Here is a 17,400-nt window from a genome sequence, read left to right as displayed (position 1 = left end):
GGAGAAAGAAAGGGTTTGTGTTGAGTACAAAGCTTTTACATCCACATCAAGGATATATTGTTAGATCTGAGATACAAGAATGCACTCAACAAAAGGTATGAATGATTGCCACAAACTACCAAGGCAAAGTGTTTCAAGCACCCCAGAAAGTGCAGGCTCCTTGATGAAACTTTGGCTTTTGCAATCTACCTTTGGTATGTGCATGGAGCACTAGAAGAGCTCTCAGTGCAAGGACAAGAGGAAGAGTATCTTGAGGAAGTCAGAGAAGTAGGGGAGTCAGGTGAGATTAAAAGTCAAGATGAAGAGTCTGAGGAAAAAAATATAGAGAAAGACATCATCATTGAGAAGAAGAAGAAAGAAGTTGCTGCTATGGACCTTATATTGCTTTAAGGTCACAGACATTGACGACTGCAGTTGATGGTCAAGCTCTGGACATTGATAACTCTAATCATGCAGTTCCATTGCTCCCAACTTTTAGGATTGGAGATGTGATGTAGGTTTTGCTATATGATATAAAATGTAGGACTATGCACTTGTAATGATTGCCTAGTCTTGCACTATAGATTCTGGGTTCATTGATGAGGGTGATCCCTACATCTCTATGGAGGACAACTTTAACTCTTTTTGCTTTGACGAGGCCGCAAAGATTCAAGAGATGGATGATGCAACATTTAAGCAAGTGCAAAAGGATCTCAAATATGATATGCTTGGCAAGGACATAAAGACTGAGGAACCAGCAGACGACTCTTCTGAAAGAAGCATTTTTCTATGGTCAGACAAGCAATTGGAAGCAGATGAGAATATGAAGGTTTGTCTTTTTATATTTGAAGTGTTAGGTTGTCATGCTACTATATTTGTTCATAAGCTCTACGCTCTCAATATTTTAGGCAAGCAGTGCTCTAGAGCTGGATATTATCTGTAGCTGCTTCTCTACACTGCCTATGTATGCACTATCAAGTGGCATAAAAGACCCGACCCGTTAATGTTGGATGGTCATGGTAAGCATCATCTTATCAGGTACAGAGAAGCAGTTACACCAAACCTAGATATTTTGCAAAGTGAAGGAGATCGATCACATAAAAAGCTAGATGATCCTATTGTTGAAGAGCCAGAAGAGCAAGGCCTTTTGAAAAAAAAGAGGTCACTAATCAAAATAACAAGAAAAGCACACACTTGCAGGCTGTGGGAATAAATGTAGGAAAATTGCACATGTTATTACTCGGTAGACAATTATAAAAAAAGTTTGTATTTAGAGAAAAATAGGAACTTGAATATTGCTTCACACTATTTGCTTTCTGAGCTTCCTCAAAATGTTCAACTCCCTAGCTATCAACCTAGTGATGGTTGAAGTACATTTTTGTTTGTCTCTACTCTGCATGCTTGTATGCAGCTCTTGAGTTATCAAGAATTTGCCTTTTTCTTTGCTATTGGATAGTTTTGAATGCCAATTTCAATCGTGAGATTTTTAAGTGTCTTCTTGATGTGCAATCTTTGCAGGATTTCAAATCTCTGCAATCTTGAGTTATCAAGAATTTGCCTTTTTCTTTGCTATTGGATAGTTTTGAATGCCAATTTCAATCGTGAGATTTTTAAGTGTCTTCTTGATGTGCAATCTTTGCAGGATTTCAAATCTCTGCAATCTTTTTAAATTTTTTTTGAGCGCTCGCTGAAGCTCTCGCCTCCCCCCCTGCTCGCGCCTTCGTCCTGCCTGCTCGCGCCTTCGTCCCACCTGCTCTTGCCGTCGTCCCGCCTGCTCGTGCCCGCCCCCCTTTCGCTCCCGTTTCCCCCCCTTTCGTGCCCGCCTGTCCCCCCTTTCGCACCCGTCTGCTCCGCTACCCCCTTCCCCACTCGTATGCCCCCCCCCCCTTTTGCCCCCATCCGCGTCCCACCCCCTGCCCGCCTGCCTCCCCTCTCGCGTCCGCCTGGCCCCCCGCGCTCGCCTGCCCCTTTCGTGCCCGCCTACCCCTTTGCGCCCTTTCGCACTCGCCTACCTCCTTTCGTGCCCGCCTGCTCCTGCCCCCCCTTCGCGCCCGCCTGCCCGCCTGCCCTCGCCCTTCCCCCCTCCCCCTCCCCCTCGCGCCCTTCCGCTCCCGCTCCCCCCCCCCTCCCTTTGTCGTCCGCCCCTCCCCTCCCTTGCTTTCGGTCTTTCCCTCCGCGCTCCGCGCTTCCCCCCGTCCCGCTTCACCCTCGACTCAGCTTCAGACTCTGATGGAGGCCCCTCCCGCCCCACCTCAGAGGGACTCTTTCGCAGCCCCCTCGCCCGCCCCTAAGGATACCCCCATCACGCTTTCTCTTTCGTTGGAAGAGGAAGCGAGCCTCGCCGCAGAGGTGGAACGCCTCCAAGCACATTCCACCATCTGCCGTATAGTTGGCACCCGTCCCAGCAGAGGGGAGATCCGGGATCTTCTCTAGGCCCGCCTTTTTGCAGATGTGGGCAAGATCCTGGATGTTTAGTTATTGGGCCGCGGCCATTACCAGATTGAGTTTGAGATAGCCCAAAGCGTGACCGAGGTCCTAGCCATGAGTCCCCTTGACATCAGGGGCGCTCGGGCCTTCTTCAGACATTGGCAGCATGGTTTCGACCCAGCAGCGGCCAAACAGGGAGAGCGCGTATTCCATGTCACAGTTTGCTTTCCTGGACTTCGCCACGAGTACCTTCCGCTCCTCTCTAGGATAGGATCATTGGTGGGCTCGGTGCTTGAGACTGGTCCCACAGCAGCTTCAGTGGTGGCTAGAGCAGCGGGCTTGCCTTCGGTCACAGTTTGGTTCCTGACATCTTCTCCCTTCCGAAGGTCATTCAATTACCTAGGATGGGGGGGGCATAGTAACCAGAAACGACGTTTCTGCCCCCTGGAAACGGTTCGGACGTTTCCGAAAACGGCAGACCGGCGGAAACGTCGTTTCCGTACATTTTTTTTCTTCAGGTTAAACGAGGGGGGGCCGCGTGCGTTTTTTTCATTTCGTTCTCCTTTTCTGTGCTTCTGCGAACCCTGCGCCTATCACCACAAGGGCCCAAGGCCCTAAGGCTCAAGCCTTTGCCCCCACAAGGCCCCAAGGCCTGTACTCTGCAGCAGCCTGCTCTCCAGTCTCATAGGTGGCTGCCGGGCAGCCCATTCTTCAAGGCTTCAAGGCTCAAGCCCAAGCCTCCAAGGGCAAGTGTTCTCGAGGGCAAGTGCTTTCAAGTCTCACTATGCCTACAGATCCCTATTGGCAGTATGCAACAAAAGGGGATGGATATGTCGGAGGTGGGGGTTCCCGCAAGTGGAAATGTAATTTTTGTGGATATGAAAAAACAGGTTCAGTGACCCGGGTAAAAGACCATTTGGGGCATGTCCCGGGCAGAGATGTCGCTTTATGTCAAAATGTGCCGCCCGATGTATTGGCATCACTTGAGGGTTGGAGAAAGCAACGCCTTGGTTTGGATGTTGGTGAGCAACATATGGCAGCACATGCAACAGGTGAAGCATCCTCGAGCCAAGTGGCCTCTTCAAAGAGGACTAGAGTTGAGAGCCAGACAGATGTTGACAGTGCACATGTATCTTCGAGTGTGGGTGAGGGCCCTAGTGCGAAGAGGACGCCTTTACCTAGTGTGGAAGTGCCTGCAAAGGGTTCATTGCAAAGAGCAAGCATTACAGCAGGCTTGCAAAAGCAAGCCATGAAGGAGGCAACAATGGAGGTCACGCGCTTGTTTATATGGTGTGCTATCTCTTTCAATGTGGCTCGCACCATACAATGGAAGAAGACCATGCGGGCTGTTAGCCGCATTGGCTGTGAGTGAGAGGGTTTCTCGGCTGAGACAATCCGCAAACGAGAATTAAAGAAGGAGAAACTCAACGTAGAAGGCCAGCTTGAGTTTTTGAAAGAAACATGGAAGAAATATTGCTGCACTATCTTATGTGATGGATGGTCAGATGTACGCAAGAGGAATGTGTATAATGTGCTTATCTCCTCTTGCAAAGGCACCATGTTTTACAAGGCCATTGATGCATCGGCTGCGGGTCTCACCGTTACATGTCTCTTTATTTGGACACACATCAAGAAGGTGATTGAGGAGATTGGCCCACAAAATGTTGTGCAGGTTATTATGGACAATGGAAGCAATTGTGTCTCCATGGGGAGTATGTTGGAGGATGCATTCCCAACAATTGTGTGGACCCCTTGTGCCTCCCATAGTCTTGATTTATTGATTGAGGATTTGGGGAGAATTTTTTGGGTCAGCGAAATCTTTGCCACCGCGAGGAGCATTGTCAAATTTGTGACACAAAGACCAAAGGTTTTGAGCATGTACAGGGCTAATAGTACCTTGGAGCTTCTCAAGCCATCCACTACGAGGTTTGCATACATGTTGATAGTGCTTGAGCGGCTTTTTCGTGTGCGGCCAAATCTGATTCGCACTATTAGTTGTGATGCATGGATCCAGTCGGGTAAGAGTATGACCCCAAAGTTTGTGGATTTTAGACGTAAGATGCTCAATGAAGCATGGTGGGAAGAGGCAGAGGCATTAGTGAAGACCTTAAATCTCATCTACACGGTCTTGCGCATTACGGACATGGAGGGGAGTACACTAGGCCTCATTTATGAGTACATGGATAGGATCGAGAAGGCACTAGACAACAATGCCTACCTATCTGTAGAGAGGTACGTACTTCTTCGCTCATGACTCATGGCTCATGAGCCTTTGCCAAATTGCCTTTTTGTCTTGGCTCTTTTCTAAGTTCTAACTTGAAAGTCTTTCTTTGGTTTTGTTTGTTAGTTGTAGAATCGCGGAGATCAAGCAGATTTGGCAAAACCGTTGGGTTTGGTTTCATAGACCAATCTATGCCGTGGCTCATGTGTTGCATCCTCTATGGCGTAGCGAGGATCAGCTTGAGTGTGAGGAGCTAAACGATGACTTCCAAACCTATGTGGAGAAATGGTGTGGTGGCAATTTGGAGATGTTGCGATGCTTAGAGGATGATCTCCTTGCTTTCCGCAACAACACTGGCTACTTCACAAGACCTACTGCAAAACTTCGAGAAACGCAGCTTCAGCCGGTCTCATGGTGGGAGAAATATGGACATGGTCTGCCTACGTTGGTGAGTAAGAAGCCCCTCTGCTTAAGCTTTAACGGCGACACCTTATTTGTATAATGTACTAATCCTAAATCTGCTCTTTGAACAGAGACGTCTTGCCATTCGAGTCCTCGCACAAGATTGCAGCTCTGGATCTTGTGAGAGGAATTGGAGCACATGGGCGCTCTACCATACGAAGAGGAGGAACAAGTTGACTACAGCCCAACTTGAGCGTCTTGTTTTCTGCAATTGTAACTTGAAGCTTCTTGAGCGGGCAGCTATGGGTCCTGAGCCAATGCAAGTGAATGTCGACAAGATTGACATTGAGAAGGTGCGGGATATTCCCACAATTCTACAAGAGGACCGAGATCTTTACACTTTGCTTTACGAGGAGGCCACAACACCAGTTCACGACACACGTGGTGGTCGTCGTAGGAGAGGGAGGCCGACTGCAGCTAGTACTAGTGCTGCTAGAGAGGAGGCTACTGGAGAGGACTCATCTTCTTGCAGTGAGGACACACGCGAGAGCCATGAGGACTCTCAGGAGGATTCAGACTCCTCGGGTGCTTCCGATGAGGCTCAACACTGATCACTGATTCACTGATGTTCCATGTTTTTTGTTTAGTTTTTCTTATCCTTAGGGATTATGGACAGCCGGCATGTCGGTTATTTTGTAGTTTTTGAACCTCTAACTCCCAAGTGTGATGATCATTGCTGATATGTATGATGTATTATGATCACAATTTGCAGCTCGCTATGTATGCTTCGGCCTTCAGCCTTTAGTTTTTTATGGTTCACATGAATTTGCCGCGACATCATACATGTCCATTATCTACATTCTATTAAGTGTTATGATTCTAATGTCCACTTGAGTCTTTGATGTGTCTTGTTTGAGGTCTCTATGCATGTTTTTTGCATCTCTTGACATAAGTTTATTTAATAGGATGTCTCTATGCATGTTTTTTACATGTCTAAAATAAATTCAAAAGAAACTCTGTTTCTTGCTGTTTCGGACCTCGCGGAAACTCGGAAACACCGTTTCCAACCCGGTCCGAACCGACCGTTTCTGCCGGTCCAGGTTACTAGGGGGGGGGGGGGGGGGGGGGGATGGATCGATCAGAGAGTTGAGTTTTCGGGGCTCCGGAACCAGTGTTTTATATGCAGGCAGGTCGGCCACCTGGCCAAAGCCTGCCCTCGCAGGAGACCCCGACCTTCACCGCAGCAGCAAACCTCCGATGGCCCGTCCACAGATGCGGCTCGGCAGGCAGCCTCCGGACACCTGCTTAGCCCACAGAGACCTCTGATTGGCAGCCTGGACAGGGGCGCCGTAGAGGGAGACAGCCATAGCAGCATGCCTTCAGACCGACGCAGCAGAGCAGACACAGCCTCAGCATCATTGGGTTCTAGTGAGGAACAGCTTTGCTCCCTTCCAGGAGAGACCCCAGCGCAAACTGAGGATCAGGAGATGCCAGCGCCCCCCCTTCACCTCCACCTCCACCTCCACCTCCACCTCCACCTCCACCTCCACCCCCCCTGCCCCCTCCCCCCTCCCCCGTCCCCCCCTCCCGCCACGCTTCCATCCTCGCCTCCTCGCGTTCCCGCTCCCGCATTGTCAGCGTCTCCTTTCCCACCCCCTTCTCCCCCCCCTCCTCCCCCTCCGCTCGCCTCAGCTCCCCGGGAGCTATTGGGAGTGCCTTGGCGCTCACTAGCGAGCACTGAGCACCGACCTTGCTCGTGTACCGCAAAGGAGACCTACCATGCCGATTTGTGCTTCACGGATATCCTCTATCCGCTGTCGGCTGAGTAGTCTCGACAATAGACAGGGGTCGGAGGCTTTCGACTTCTCCTTTACACGCCTATTTGGAGCGGAGGGCCCCCATGAGCCAGCACCTATCAGAGTTCATGTGGTGATACTTCCATCCTAAGGGGAAGAGGCACTTGATTCAGCGGTGGCCTTCTCCTTCCCTCTTTGCGGCACTAGGCAGTTGAGTTTTCTCACCATGTGATCGGGAGTGGACTCTGGATCTTGCTATTAGTATTTTGCAAACACAGGCAGTTGAGTTTTCTCACCATGTGAGCGATTTGGAGATTACAGACATGGTAGGCCGACTCTGGGAGTTGGCACATTTCTTTGATACCGGGAGTGCGGATGCCTCCAGGAATCGACACTCTTTTCTTTGCACATGCGGGAAGCTTTAGGCATACGGGATGCAAGTGCGTGCCTCTCTCTCTTTTCTTTACGCATGCGGGCATACGCATACAGGATGCAAGTGTGTGTCTCTCTCTCTTTTCTTTGCGCATGCGGGAAGCTTTACGCATACGGGATGCAAGTGCGTGCCTCTCTCTCTTTTCTTTGCGCATGCGGGCATGCGGGGAGCACATGCAAATATGTGAATGGCATTCTTACAAAACTACAAGTGCATGTGTTTTCAACAAAAGACATTTGCAAAAGACAATATAATTGGATGACACACACCAACAAAAAAACATTCGGTACTTACATCTTCTTTCCGTCTAACAATAGTGTAATCATCTTGATGGCGCGGAAATGTATCTCCCAATTGCTCTTTTTGTACAAAGCCCAATAAATGTCACATAATACTTGCAGCCTCGCATAGACATGGTCTTTTGTAAGACCCCATACATATGAATGAACAACATTTAGTGCATTTCTGCTCACATTTCTGTCACGTAAAAATACATGCTTTGTTTGCTTTGGCATGCTTCACATATTTTCTACATACCTTCAACTTTAAACTTCGGCAGCCCTGTCACAATTCCTTCTCTGCACATTCACATGTCCACGATAAGCAGTTGGTTACGATCTTGTTCCGTCGTCGGAAAAGGGGTGCTATTCTCACCAATTGTTCTTCCCGGTTCACCAATATAGTGTCATCCCACACATTCCAAGTATTGTCATTTTTGTTGCGGCGAGGCATTATAGAATATAAGAATAGGGTTAAGAAGAGGAATTTTGGAATTAGGGAAAAAAGGAGATGGGAGAATTGAGGAAGGAGAAGAAAAGGGAAAGGAAGGAGAAGATGAGGAGAAGGGAGGAAGGAGAAGAAGGTAGGAAGAAGAAGAAGAGGGGAAGAAAGGAGAAGAAGGTAGGAGGAAGAAGAGGGGAGAGGAAGGAGAAGAAGAGGCAGAAAAGTAGAGGTGAAGGAAGAGAGAAGAGGAAGAGAAGGAGCGGTGAAGAGAAGGAGAGGTGAAGGAAGAGGAAGAAGAGAAGGCTGAAGCAGGCGACTGGCGGGCAGTGGGTTGCAGACGACTGCAGGGCTGGCGGACCACTGTTGGGTGAAGGAAGAGAGAAGAGGAAGAGAAGGAGCGGTGAAGAGAAGGAGAGGTGAAGGATGAGGAAGAAGAGAAGGTTGAAGCAGGGCAGTGGGCTGCAGACGATTGCAAGGCTGGCGGACGACTGTTGGGTGGGCTGCAGGCAAGTCAGTGACCGTTGACGTGAAGGGCACGTGCCATGGAGAAGTGAGCGCGCAGAGCGGAAGAAAACATGCGAAAATGCGCAACAGGTGGAAAAACGGGTAAGATTCTTGATTTGGTCGAAACGTCTCTACTCAGGCGTTTCGCACGTTTCATACAAACATTTCGGCACGAAACGTTTCAGAGGTTTCATTGGTGCAAAACGTGTTTTTTTGTGACTATGGGTGAGATACGGGGTCTGCAACTTCGTGGAATTTCGGCATAAGTTTGAAAATCTTCGTCTACATTGGTTGTGTATGTAAAGTTTGGGGGTGCAAGTGTTGTGCCGCTCCCCTTCCTAGAGCTCTTACGCTCGGAACGTCTCCAGTAAGGCGTTTCGCATGTTTTAGCACGAAACATTTCAGAGGTTTCGTTGGTGCGAAACGCGTTGTTTTGTGACTATGGGTGAAAACGGGATCTGCAACTTCGTGGAATTTCGGCATAAGTTTGAAAATTTTCGCCCACATTGGTTTTGTATGTAAAGTTTGGGGGTGCAAGTGTTGTGCCACTCGAAGTGTTGTGCTACTCTTGCTGTTCATTCCTCATATGATGAGGAGTGGGCTTTCTGATTACTTCATCTTTCTTGTCTACCACTTTGACCACCGATGATGTAGGTCAAGGGGTTCTATGTCTTACTCATTCTGCTTTAGGACCTCTCTCTTGTCCCTACCCAAGAGGCAGAGATTGCCCTTGAGGAGGGGATGTCTTCAAGGTCCATCTGTTTGTCTACAGACAGTCTTCTGTCTATCTAGTCTTGTCTGTCTGTGTATTTGTCTATCAATCTGACTGTGTCTTGTTTTAGATCCATCTTGTCCCTGTCCTTGTGGACCCATATGAGGATATCACTTGAGGAGGGGTGTCTCAGGATCTTTTGTCTCTCATGTCTTGTCTCTCAGTCTATCAGTCTTTATGTCTGTCTTCTAGTCTTGTCCATCTTGTCCTCTAGCTTGTCTCTCAATCCTTGTCTAGTCTCTCTGTCTTGGTCTTATCTTTTGTCATGTCATAGTCTTGTCTTTTTGTCTTCCTCCTAGTGTCCACTTAAGGAGGGTGTTGGAAATAAGTGCACACTAGGTGTACTATTTCTCTAGTCTAGTTTCAGTTGAGTCTTTGTGTCTTGAGTCTAGTGCCATGTGGTACCTCTACATTTATCCCATGAGTGAGTCTACTCAATCTTGTACTTCTCACCTATAAATTGTAGGTGTCACATCAATAATCAATCAATCTTGTGTCTTGTCTACACTCATCTCAAGGTAACTCTTTGTCTTTCATTTGTGTTCTTGTTTCATTTCTAGTCTGCTCTTGCTTTCATATTTTCTACAAAAGGGAACATTGTGAGAGGCCCTGAGACTACCAATGTGTTGCTGCTACCGATATCATGCGGCCATCTTTCTCGGGTATTTGGATCTTGCGACCTAGCCGCGTATTATATGCAAAGAAGGGGGCATCCAAAGTCTCTTGCCGATCCGATGGATCATGCCAAGTCTACTATCTCGGATCCCACTGCAGGCGCGTGAGAGGGCGACACTCCCATATCCATAGCTGCCATAATCTATCCCTGGCCACCTTGGCCGGTACTGGATTAATGTGCCTTTCCTGTGCCCGAAAACCAATCACCCTCATCCTCTGCAAGGTGAGCAGTCCAAAGGAAGTTCGGGATCCAATACAGAAAGTGAGCAGTCCACTGTCCGCATCTGCTTCGTGAACCGCCACTAGGATATCGTGCTCGGTAAACACGCCTAGCCACACTAGGGAGTCGGGTCTTGGGGAGTCAACCACTCCTGAGAGATAGGTGAGTTGATGTCGATGCTGAGCCTATCTCTGCCCCGGATCCCGATCAGGCCTTTCTCCTGCACCTCCGGGGGTAACTGTCTGTGGGTGATCCAATCTCCCAGAGACCTGGCTGGTCCCATGCTCAAGGTGCTCCACCCAAGAAACGTGTGGTCGGGCCCCTATCATGTGGCCACTGGGTAAACGGATCAAGGGGTTCCAGACCAAAGGCTATCGAAGCCACTCCTCTGATGTAATTGGAGGTATCTTTCTGAGGGTGGGCCTAAGGTGCTCCCAAGCACGAAGTAAGCTGGCTGCAAATCTATCCTCAAAAGCCAGGCTAAAACGACAAGCTCGCATCTTTGTGCAGATCCATCTGCCAAGGGCTCCCAAGACTCGGAGTGCAGGCTGAAATCCGGGCCAATAGAAAATCCTTCCAGGACTCACCACTGGAAAGAAGGCCTCTAACAATCAACTTGCCTAGTAGGGCGCGACACTAAATAGCCGGTTTAATGAGGCCTAGGCCCCCTCTACGACGAGGTTGAATAATCACTCTCTATGCCACCTAGGCCCCCTCTACGACGAGGCTGAATAATCACTCTCTATGCCACCTTGGCCCTAGCTACCCTCCCATCACTTCTGGCCCATAAGAAATTCCAGGTCAATCGCTGTACATGGCCAATACAAGCTTGAGAAAAGGCCCAACACGAAGTGATGTACCACATGGTGGCCGGAAGTACCTGGTTGCCGAGCTCCAATAAAGAAGGTTCTTTCGAATACTCAAAAGAAGCGGGGTCAGCGACTGCTCGAGAGAGAGATCCATGCCAACCTGGCAGCCGAGATATCAAATTGGAGTGCCTCTCGGGATCCATTAGAAATCCTCGAGTGGTCACCAAGTCGGGGCGGGTGCTAAGCCTACTCCAAAACCACACGACTTGTGCCAGTTGATCTGCGCTCCTGATGCGTGGCAGAAAACCTCGATGGCCTCCACAAATCTTTGTAGATTCCCCACATCTCCTGATAGGAAAGTTGCTCTGTCGTCTGCAAACTCTGAGTCCAGTAGCTCCTCCTACGTGTTGAGGGGAATATGCAATCCCTAAAGCCCGATCTCTTGGGCAGAGAGAAAACTACTCATGGCCTCGGCGACAAATAGGAAGCGGTGAGGTGCCATAGGATAGCCGTGTCCAACCGAGTCGGAGAGGGGGCATCTGTCGCCATCACGGGCTCCGTGATTGAGAACCTAGTTGTGTGAGGCTGAGTAAAGTCCTAAGATTCCACGAATCCACTCCATGGGGAATTCCATCCGGCACATAGAAAGTTCCAATCCACCCTACCATAAGCTTTCTCGAAGTCTAGGAGTAGCACAATGAGGTCCTGCTGCTGCAGCCTGGCCGAAGTTGTCACCTCCCAGAAGGTAAAGATGTTGTCCAGAACGCTCCAATCCTGAACAAAGCCGGTTTGAGTGTCGTGGATCAAGTATGGGAGAAACGACTGAAGTCTCTTGCTGATGGCCTTGGCCAAGGTCTTATAGGTTGTCCCTCGAAGTGTGATAGGTACCCACTGCCGGATCTCCAATCTTTCACCACCCTCCTTGGGAATCAAGTGAATCAAGCCCTCTGAGAGCCTTTCTGGCATGTCACCTGTCATAATCTTATTGAAGGTAGCTCGAAGGCCACCTTCCATGAGGTCCGAATGGCGAAGAAAGAAGGAGACTGGAAGCCCATCCGCCTTGGGCATTTTCCCCTGGGATGTGTCGTCATTGCCTTCGCCAACTCCTCACCAATGAACGGTGTCAATAAGAATGACCAAAGAGAAAGGGGAGCCACCTCCCTCGTATGCCATCAGACCGTCGTGTGCTTCCACCACCTGCGAAGATGTTGGGGCACCAGTGAGAAGGGATCAAAAGAAATCCGTGGCGATGGATCTCACCTAGGGGGGACTTGAAACAATAGCTCCATCCTGCCTACGCAACCTGCGAATACCGTCTCTCCTCCTGTGGGGGCCGGCTATCTCAGAGAAATCCCTTGTGACTCTATCGCCTGCCCAAGTCCAGAAAGAGGCCCTGGCATGATACCTCTACTCCACCCTCCTCTCCTCTATGGATCTAATCTGACTCTCGATCCACTGGCTATCCGGGGACCTCTCTTGAAGCTGCTGTAAAGAGGCAAGACGACTCATCAAACTTCTCTCCTGCTCCTGGAAACCCTCTAGTCGGCTCTGGGCTACCTCCTGCAAGAAACAACTGATCTCTCCTAAGCCCTCATCGAATGTGCGCGAAATAGAGCCTGAAAGAAAATCCAATCCCGCCCCTACCTGCTCTATCCTGCTGCAGATCTCGGGCTCCTGAATGAGGCTGTCCAGAATCCTCAAGCTCACATGCCTGTCATGCCTCCAGGGGTCCTTTAAGGACAAAATAATCAGGGCATGGTCAGAAAATGAATTGGGGTCGGTGCTCCTCCTATCCGATCTCGAGAAGAAAAGGCCCTCGGGGCTACGCCCAAATCTGGAAGATGCCAACGGTCCTGTCCCCTGTTACTATTGTTAACCTTTACTTTTCTCTTGTTAACAGAGAAACCAAAATTTTTTACATCCATCAAGCTTTAAGGGTAAGCCTGGCAACCTTATAACTATGAGAACAAACTTACTATTGTTGAAGGTGAAGCAAAATAATGTCTCAGTTTGGGTTACGGTTATTGGTGAGACAAGTGAGAAAAATATGGGGAGAGAATCAGATCTCCCAGTCCCCTGTTGTGTCATGGAGACTCCGAGATTGCTGGTGCCTTCACACACCTTTTGTAGTTATTGCTTCTTATACAAGATAAGTTGATATTTCTTGGGTACAACAGTCTCCTCTAAAATTTGTAAGGGGCAAAATCCTCGTCATTTTGATCTTTTGCATTGCTTGAATAGAATGAGTTTTTCTGGGTTTGAGGAGGGTCCAATAAAAGAGATTAGTCTCGATACATGCAAACATATTGAATGATCTTCTAACAGCTAACCAATGCACACATTAAAGATAGTTACGTGGCACTTACATTTTTTTGTGACTCACACTCTTCCGTCTTACAACGGATAACCAATGCAAACATTAAAGATGGTTAGGCGGCACTTGCATGCACGAACAAAAAGGTTGCAACTTCGAAAGAGAGAAGCAAAAAGCTATTGCTAAAACAACAGGTCTCGAACACTCGTATTTACTATAAAGTCACATGCTGCACACTTTGACTTTGAGAAAATGGTATTCAAGAAATCTATAGTATCAAACACTTTAACCTATTGTATACATTCATGTTTTACATCTGAAATCAAGAACACACAAGGTCACCTAGTACACAATCTTTGTAAAACTTAAGCTTGTGCACTTACATTCCTCACTTTTATACAAACTATACTATGTTACATCACCATAGGTGTGCAAACTTTGCAAAATTAGAATCTAAGGACAACACACACACAAAGTTGCTCTAGAACCCGAGGTCAATGCAAATAGAGTTTGTATAGATGGACACAGATAGTACATCAACATCATTTTGAGGAGCACATGCGTGCTAAAAAAGTGTATTGAAGAGTGCATGCATGCTAACAAGACCTTATTTACAAGCAATTCTTTGAAGAGACCGACGGTGTGACTGACGATAAGTCAAACGCAAGCCCTTTGAAGACCGAGAGTTGGGCTCAATTGTACACGACTGTAGAAGCACCAACGATGTCCAATCTTGAGCCTATGCACTCTTCCCAATGGAATGAGGGAGGGATGCAAACCTGAGGCTAAAAGAGGGACTGTTCTAGATTGTGTATGAATGCTGTAAATGAGTATGAATGCTGCGTTTTACCTTCACAAAGTGGCTGGAGCAAAATGATGAGTAGATGAATGCTGAAAACTGTATGGATGCTGCGTTTTACTGATGCAGGGACTGAATATGCGTTGATGCGCCTAGGGCTGTAGGAGGAAAACGCTAAGGTATGAGGGTTGGAAACTGCAATCGCTTTATGCTCCTTGTGCTGAAGGCTCCAAGCGTTGAATGCTCTATGCTGAATATGATGAATGAAATAATGAATATGATGCTGATCTATTTATATGGACCAAAGGAGCCAGTTGGTTGGCTACAGAGCTGGTCGATTGCTCATGTCCACATTAAATGCAAAAATGATGTATAAAATGCTGAAAATTATGAAAAAATTACCAGAAAATTCCTAGTAAATATACTGATAAATACTAGATGATATCTGGGGTTTCTGCAATGGTCTAAATGCTATGAATGAATGATGTGCAATATGCAAAATGCTTACTAATGCAAACCCTAAGGTTTCTACTGACTGTATATGCATGAATGCGTCTCTTCAAGTGGGTTAAGGGACTGAGACTGATTGACTGACTTGCTATGGCTTACCTACGTAGCTCGTACCTGACTTATCCTAGAGGACTGAGGATTACAATGGGGTCACGGCGTACGACAAATATCATCCTGAATGGTTCTAATACTGTTACAATGTTGCACTGATGATGACGAGCCAGTTTGTCACCATGCACTACAATGCAAAGTGCATGTGACATTCCCTCCTGCTGCTTAGCTTGGCGGCAGGTTCATGGCTTCCAAGTAGTCCGCTAACAACTAGGGGTACTCTTGAAAGAACTCATCGTCTAGCCATACGGCTTCGTGGGTGCCTCAATCTCGGAATTTCGTATAGAACTGACGTATATGTCGGCCGGAACCATGCTTCCAACGATGAAGAAGAATTTTGTCGGGCTCGATGACTTCTGCTTGGTCTACCACGTCTAGCTGTTGTTCATTTGAAACATAAACACTTATGGTCCAACATATGGTTTTAGCCAAGAAACATGAAAAACATCATGCATTGTCATACTGTTAGGAAATTTCAACTTCATTGAGACATCAGTTAACTTTTTGACTATTGGGAAAGGTCCAAAACTACGGAATGAAACCTTGGGACAACGTTTGTCCACTTGTTTCAATCTTTGTTTCATGATACGCAGATAGACCCAATCCCCTTCCTTGAAGTGGACATCTCGTCTAGACTTATTCGCCTATTTGCTATAGGCTTCCTGTGCTTTGGTCAAGCGGTCCTTGACTGACTCAATGATCTCGGAAAATGTTTCCGTGGTTTTATTAGCCTCTAGAGATGGAGACACTAATCTCGTCAAAAGAGAAGAGAAACGGCGACCAAAGACTGATTTGTATATGGAGTCCGTCCGATACTGGATGAATGAGTATCGTTCAAGATAGCTTGGACCAATGAAAGATAATGTTCCCATTTGGACTGCTGGTCATGACAATATGACTTGAGAACATCAAAGGCCAACTGGTATTTCTATTTCGACGTCTGTTTGTGGATGGAATGCACTAGACAACTGCAACTTAGTTCTGAAGTTTTCAAATAATGCCCTCCAGAAATGTGAGGTAAACTTGGAATCTCTATCTGATGTAATGGTGCTAGGCAAACCACAAATTGGATACCAATGCTTGAGAAACAGACGAGCTTGGCCGTATGCTTGATGCAGAACTTACTGAAGCGATCCACCATGGTGAAACACTGAGTGTTACGGGATCCGGTGGTTTTTGGTAGAGGCCCTACAAAGTCGATAGATATGTCGATGAAAGGTCCATCGGGGATAGGCAAAGGTTGAAGTAAACCAGCCTTCTTAGTATGTGGAATCTTTACTTTTTGACAAATCTTACAAGCTTGAACATGTGAATATACATCACGCCTCATTTTTCGCCACAATAAAAGGACCGTTCTAATTTCTGGAGAATACTATTGATACCCCTATGTCCTGCAACTACGGAGTCGCTTCCTTGCAGATAGCTCGTCAGGCCTGGAGATGAGAAATCATAGGAATGCCAAGAATGCTCCTATCCCCCCGAATCATGACAGGCTCAAGAAAACCTTTAGAGATAATAAAGGTGTTCTGTCCCCAATTGAGAATAGGTTCATATTGATGAAACCACTAGATTCCTAAGATCATGTCACACCCCAAGGAGAGAATGAAATCTCGCTGGAATGAGGTCGTTTGAACCTGAAAAGAAAACTGTTATGCCCGTTGAGATATGTGAGTGCGAAGACCAGGTGTAAACCTGTCTACCTCCAAATGATAGGGCACTAAGGTACAACTCATGTTGGTAGCCAATTGGGGAGAGATGGCGTCCTGAGAACTGCCCATGTCAAAAAGGATTATGAACCGGCGGCCCTTGGCAGAGCCATAAGGTCGGATCAGGCTTTTCTATGTGGTTATCGCCTCACCCTTCTGCTTAGCATCAAGTACCACGGATGGCATGGGATGCATAGATGGTAAGATCTGAACCGCATTGGTGGTAACAAGCGGGTCTGGAGGAGCGGGGGATACTGCGGCAACTGTGGCAAAAGACTCTTTGGAGGCTTGCTCGGCTTTCCTTTTTGGACAATCCTTCTTACCCCATTGGTTTTCTGATTGATATTGTCTTTACTCCTCTGGGGAAAGATAGCCTCTAGTGATGCCTGCTTTAGCCTTTTCCTCAGGGGTTTTCTTAGGCTTGGACTCCTTACCCCTTGAACTAGAGCTAGGACTGTTGTGTGTCTTTGTGTCTTTAGAAGACGGAGTATCTTTCCCTGGTTTGGGTTCGGTACTGGACTGGGATGACTGCTTGGGCTTGCCTCTGTTCATCTTCATTTCTACTTTCTGAGTGAGACGAGAGTCAAAACCCGATCATATGTACTGGGTTCAAAGTTACGGACTGTGAACCGAATGTTGGGATCCAATCTACGAATGAATTGCTCTGCGCAGATAGCCCTAACTACTGTATTAAAGTGATAACCTTTCCGGAAAACTAAATCCGTTCTGTCTGAGTCCATAGAACTCATCTACCAGACCGGTCATGTACTGGGACGAGGGAAATCTGGTCTCTAGGTCATGAACAAATGTATCCCAGCTAAAAGTTGTGACACCTGTGGTCTGGTCTGTTTAAAGATTAGACCAATGCTGCCACCAAGTGACTGTCTCACTAGTGAGATGGGGAGCCGCTACGTGAACTCTATCCTGAGGATATGTTATCCTAGCTAATGGAAAATGAGGAGTAAATTGATGAATAAACTGATTAACTGCTAAATGATC

The 17,400-nt window shown here is 47.5% G+C and overlaps 2 protein-coding genes across 7 annotated transcripts in view; both read left to right on the top strand.

Annotated features, from left to right (window-relative positions):
- LOC147609848 (uncharacterized) overlaps positions 1-17,400 on the top strand; it is a 100,123-nt gene that overhangs the window by 78,671 nt on the left and 4,052 nt on the right. The window contains exons 8-9 of one of the 6 annotated variants that reach the window (XM_086787021.1): positions 4,760-5,075; positions 5,161-5,277. The exons of 4 other annotated variants lie outside the window; for them this stretch is intronic. The gene's annotated coding sequence lies outside the window, so the exon portion shown is untranslated. Of the gene's footprint in view, positions 1-4,759; positions 5,076-5,160; positions 5,278-14,203; positions 14,437-17,400 lie in introns of those variants that run through there. One more of the 6 variants, XM_086787020.1, reaches the window with a different exon arrangement.
- LOC147609849 (uncharacterized) lies at positions 80-5,640 on the top strand. The gene is made up of 8 exons (XM_086787213.1): positions 80-95; positions 215-280; positions 564-808; positions 923-998; positions 3,297-3,770; positions 3,912-4,638; positions 4,754-5,075; positions 5,161-5,640. Exons 1-8 carry the CDS (start codon positions 80-82, stop codon positions 5,638-5,640), a joined length of 2,406 nt encoding a protein of 801 aa, XP_086643339.1.

Source organism: Cibotium barometz, chromosome 50 (assembly GCF_041138505.1).
Source record: "Cibotium barometz isolate CiBa-2024 chromosome 50, ASM4113850v1, whole genome shotgun sequence".
Taxonomy (NCBI): Eukaryota; Viridiplantae; Streptophyta; class Polypodiopsida; order Cyatheales; family Cibotiaceae; genus Cibotium; species Cibotium barometz.
This window is presented reverse-complemented; position numbering and strand designations above follow the sequence as displayed.

What these genes read in the sequence shown, in the direction of transcription:
- LOC147609849 (XM_086787213.1), top strand. An exon ending in GCCTACCTATCTGTAGAGAG is followed by an intron (nt 4,639 to 4,753) that starts GTACGTACTTCT and finishes TTTGTTTGTTAG; the next exon opens with TTGTAGAATCGCGGAGATCA. An exon ending in GACATGGTCTGCCTACGTTG is followed by an intron (nt 5,076 to 5,160) that starts GTGAGTAAGAAG and finishes CTCTTTGAACAG; the next exon opens with AGACGTCTTGCCATTCGAGT.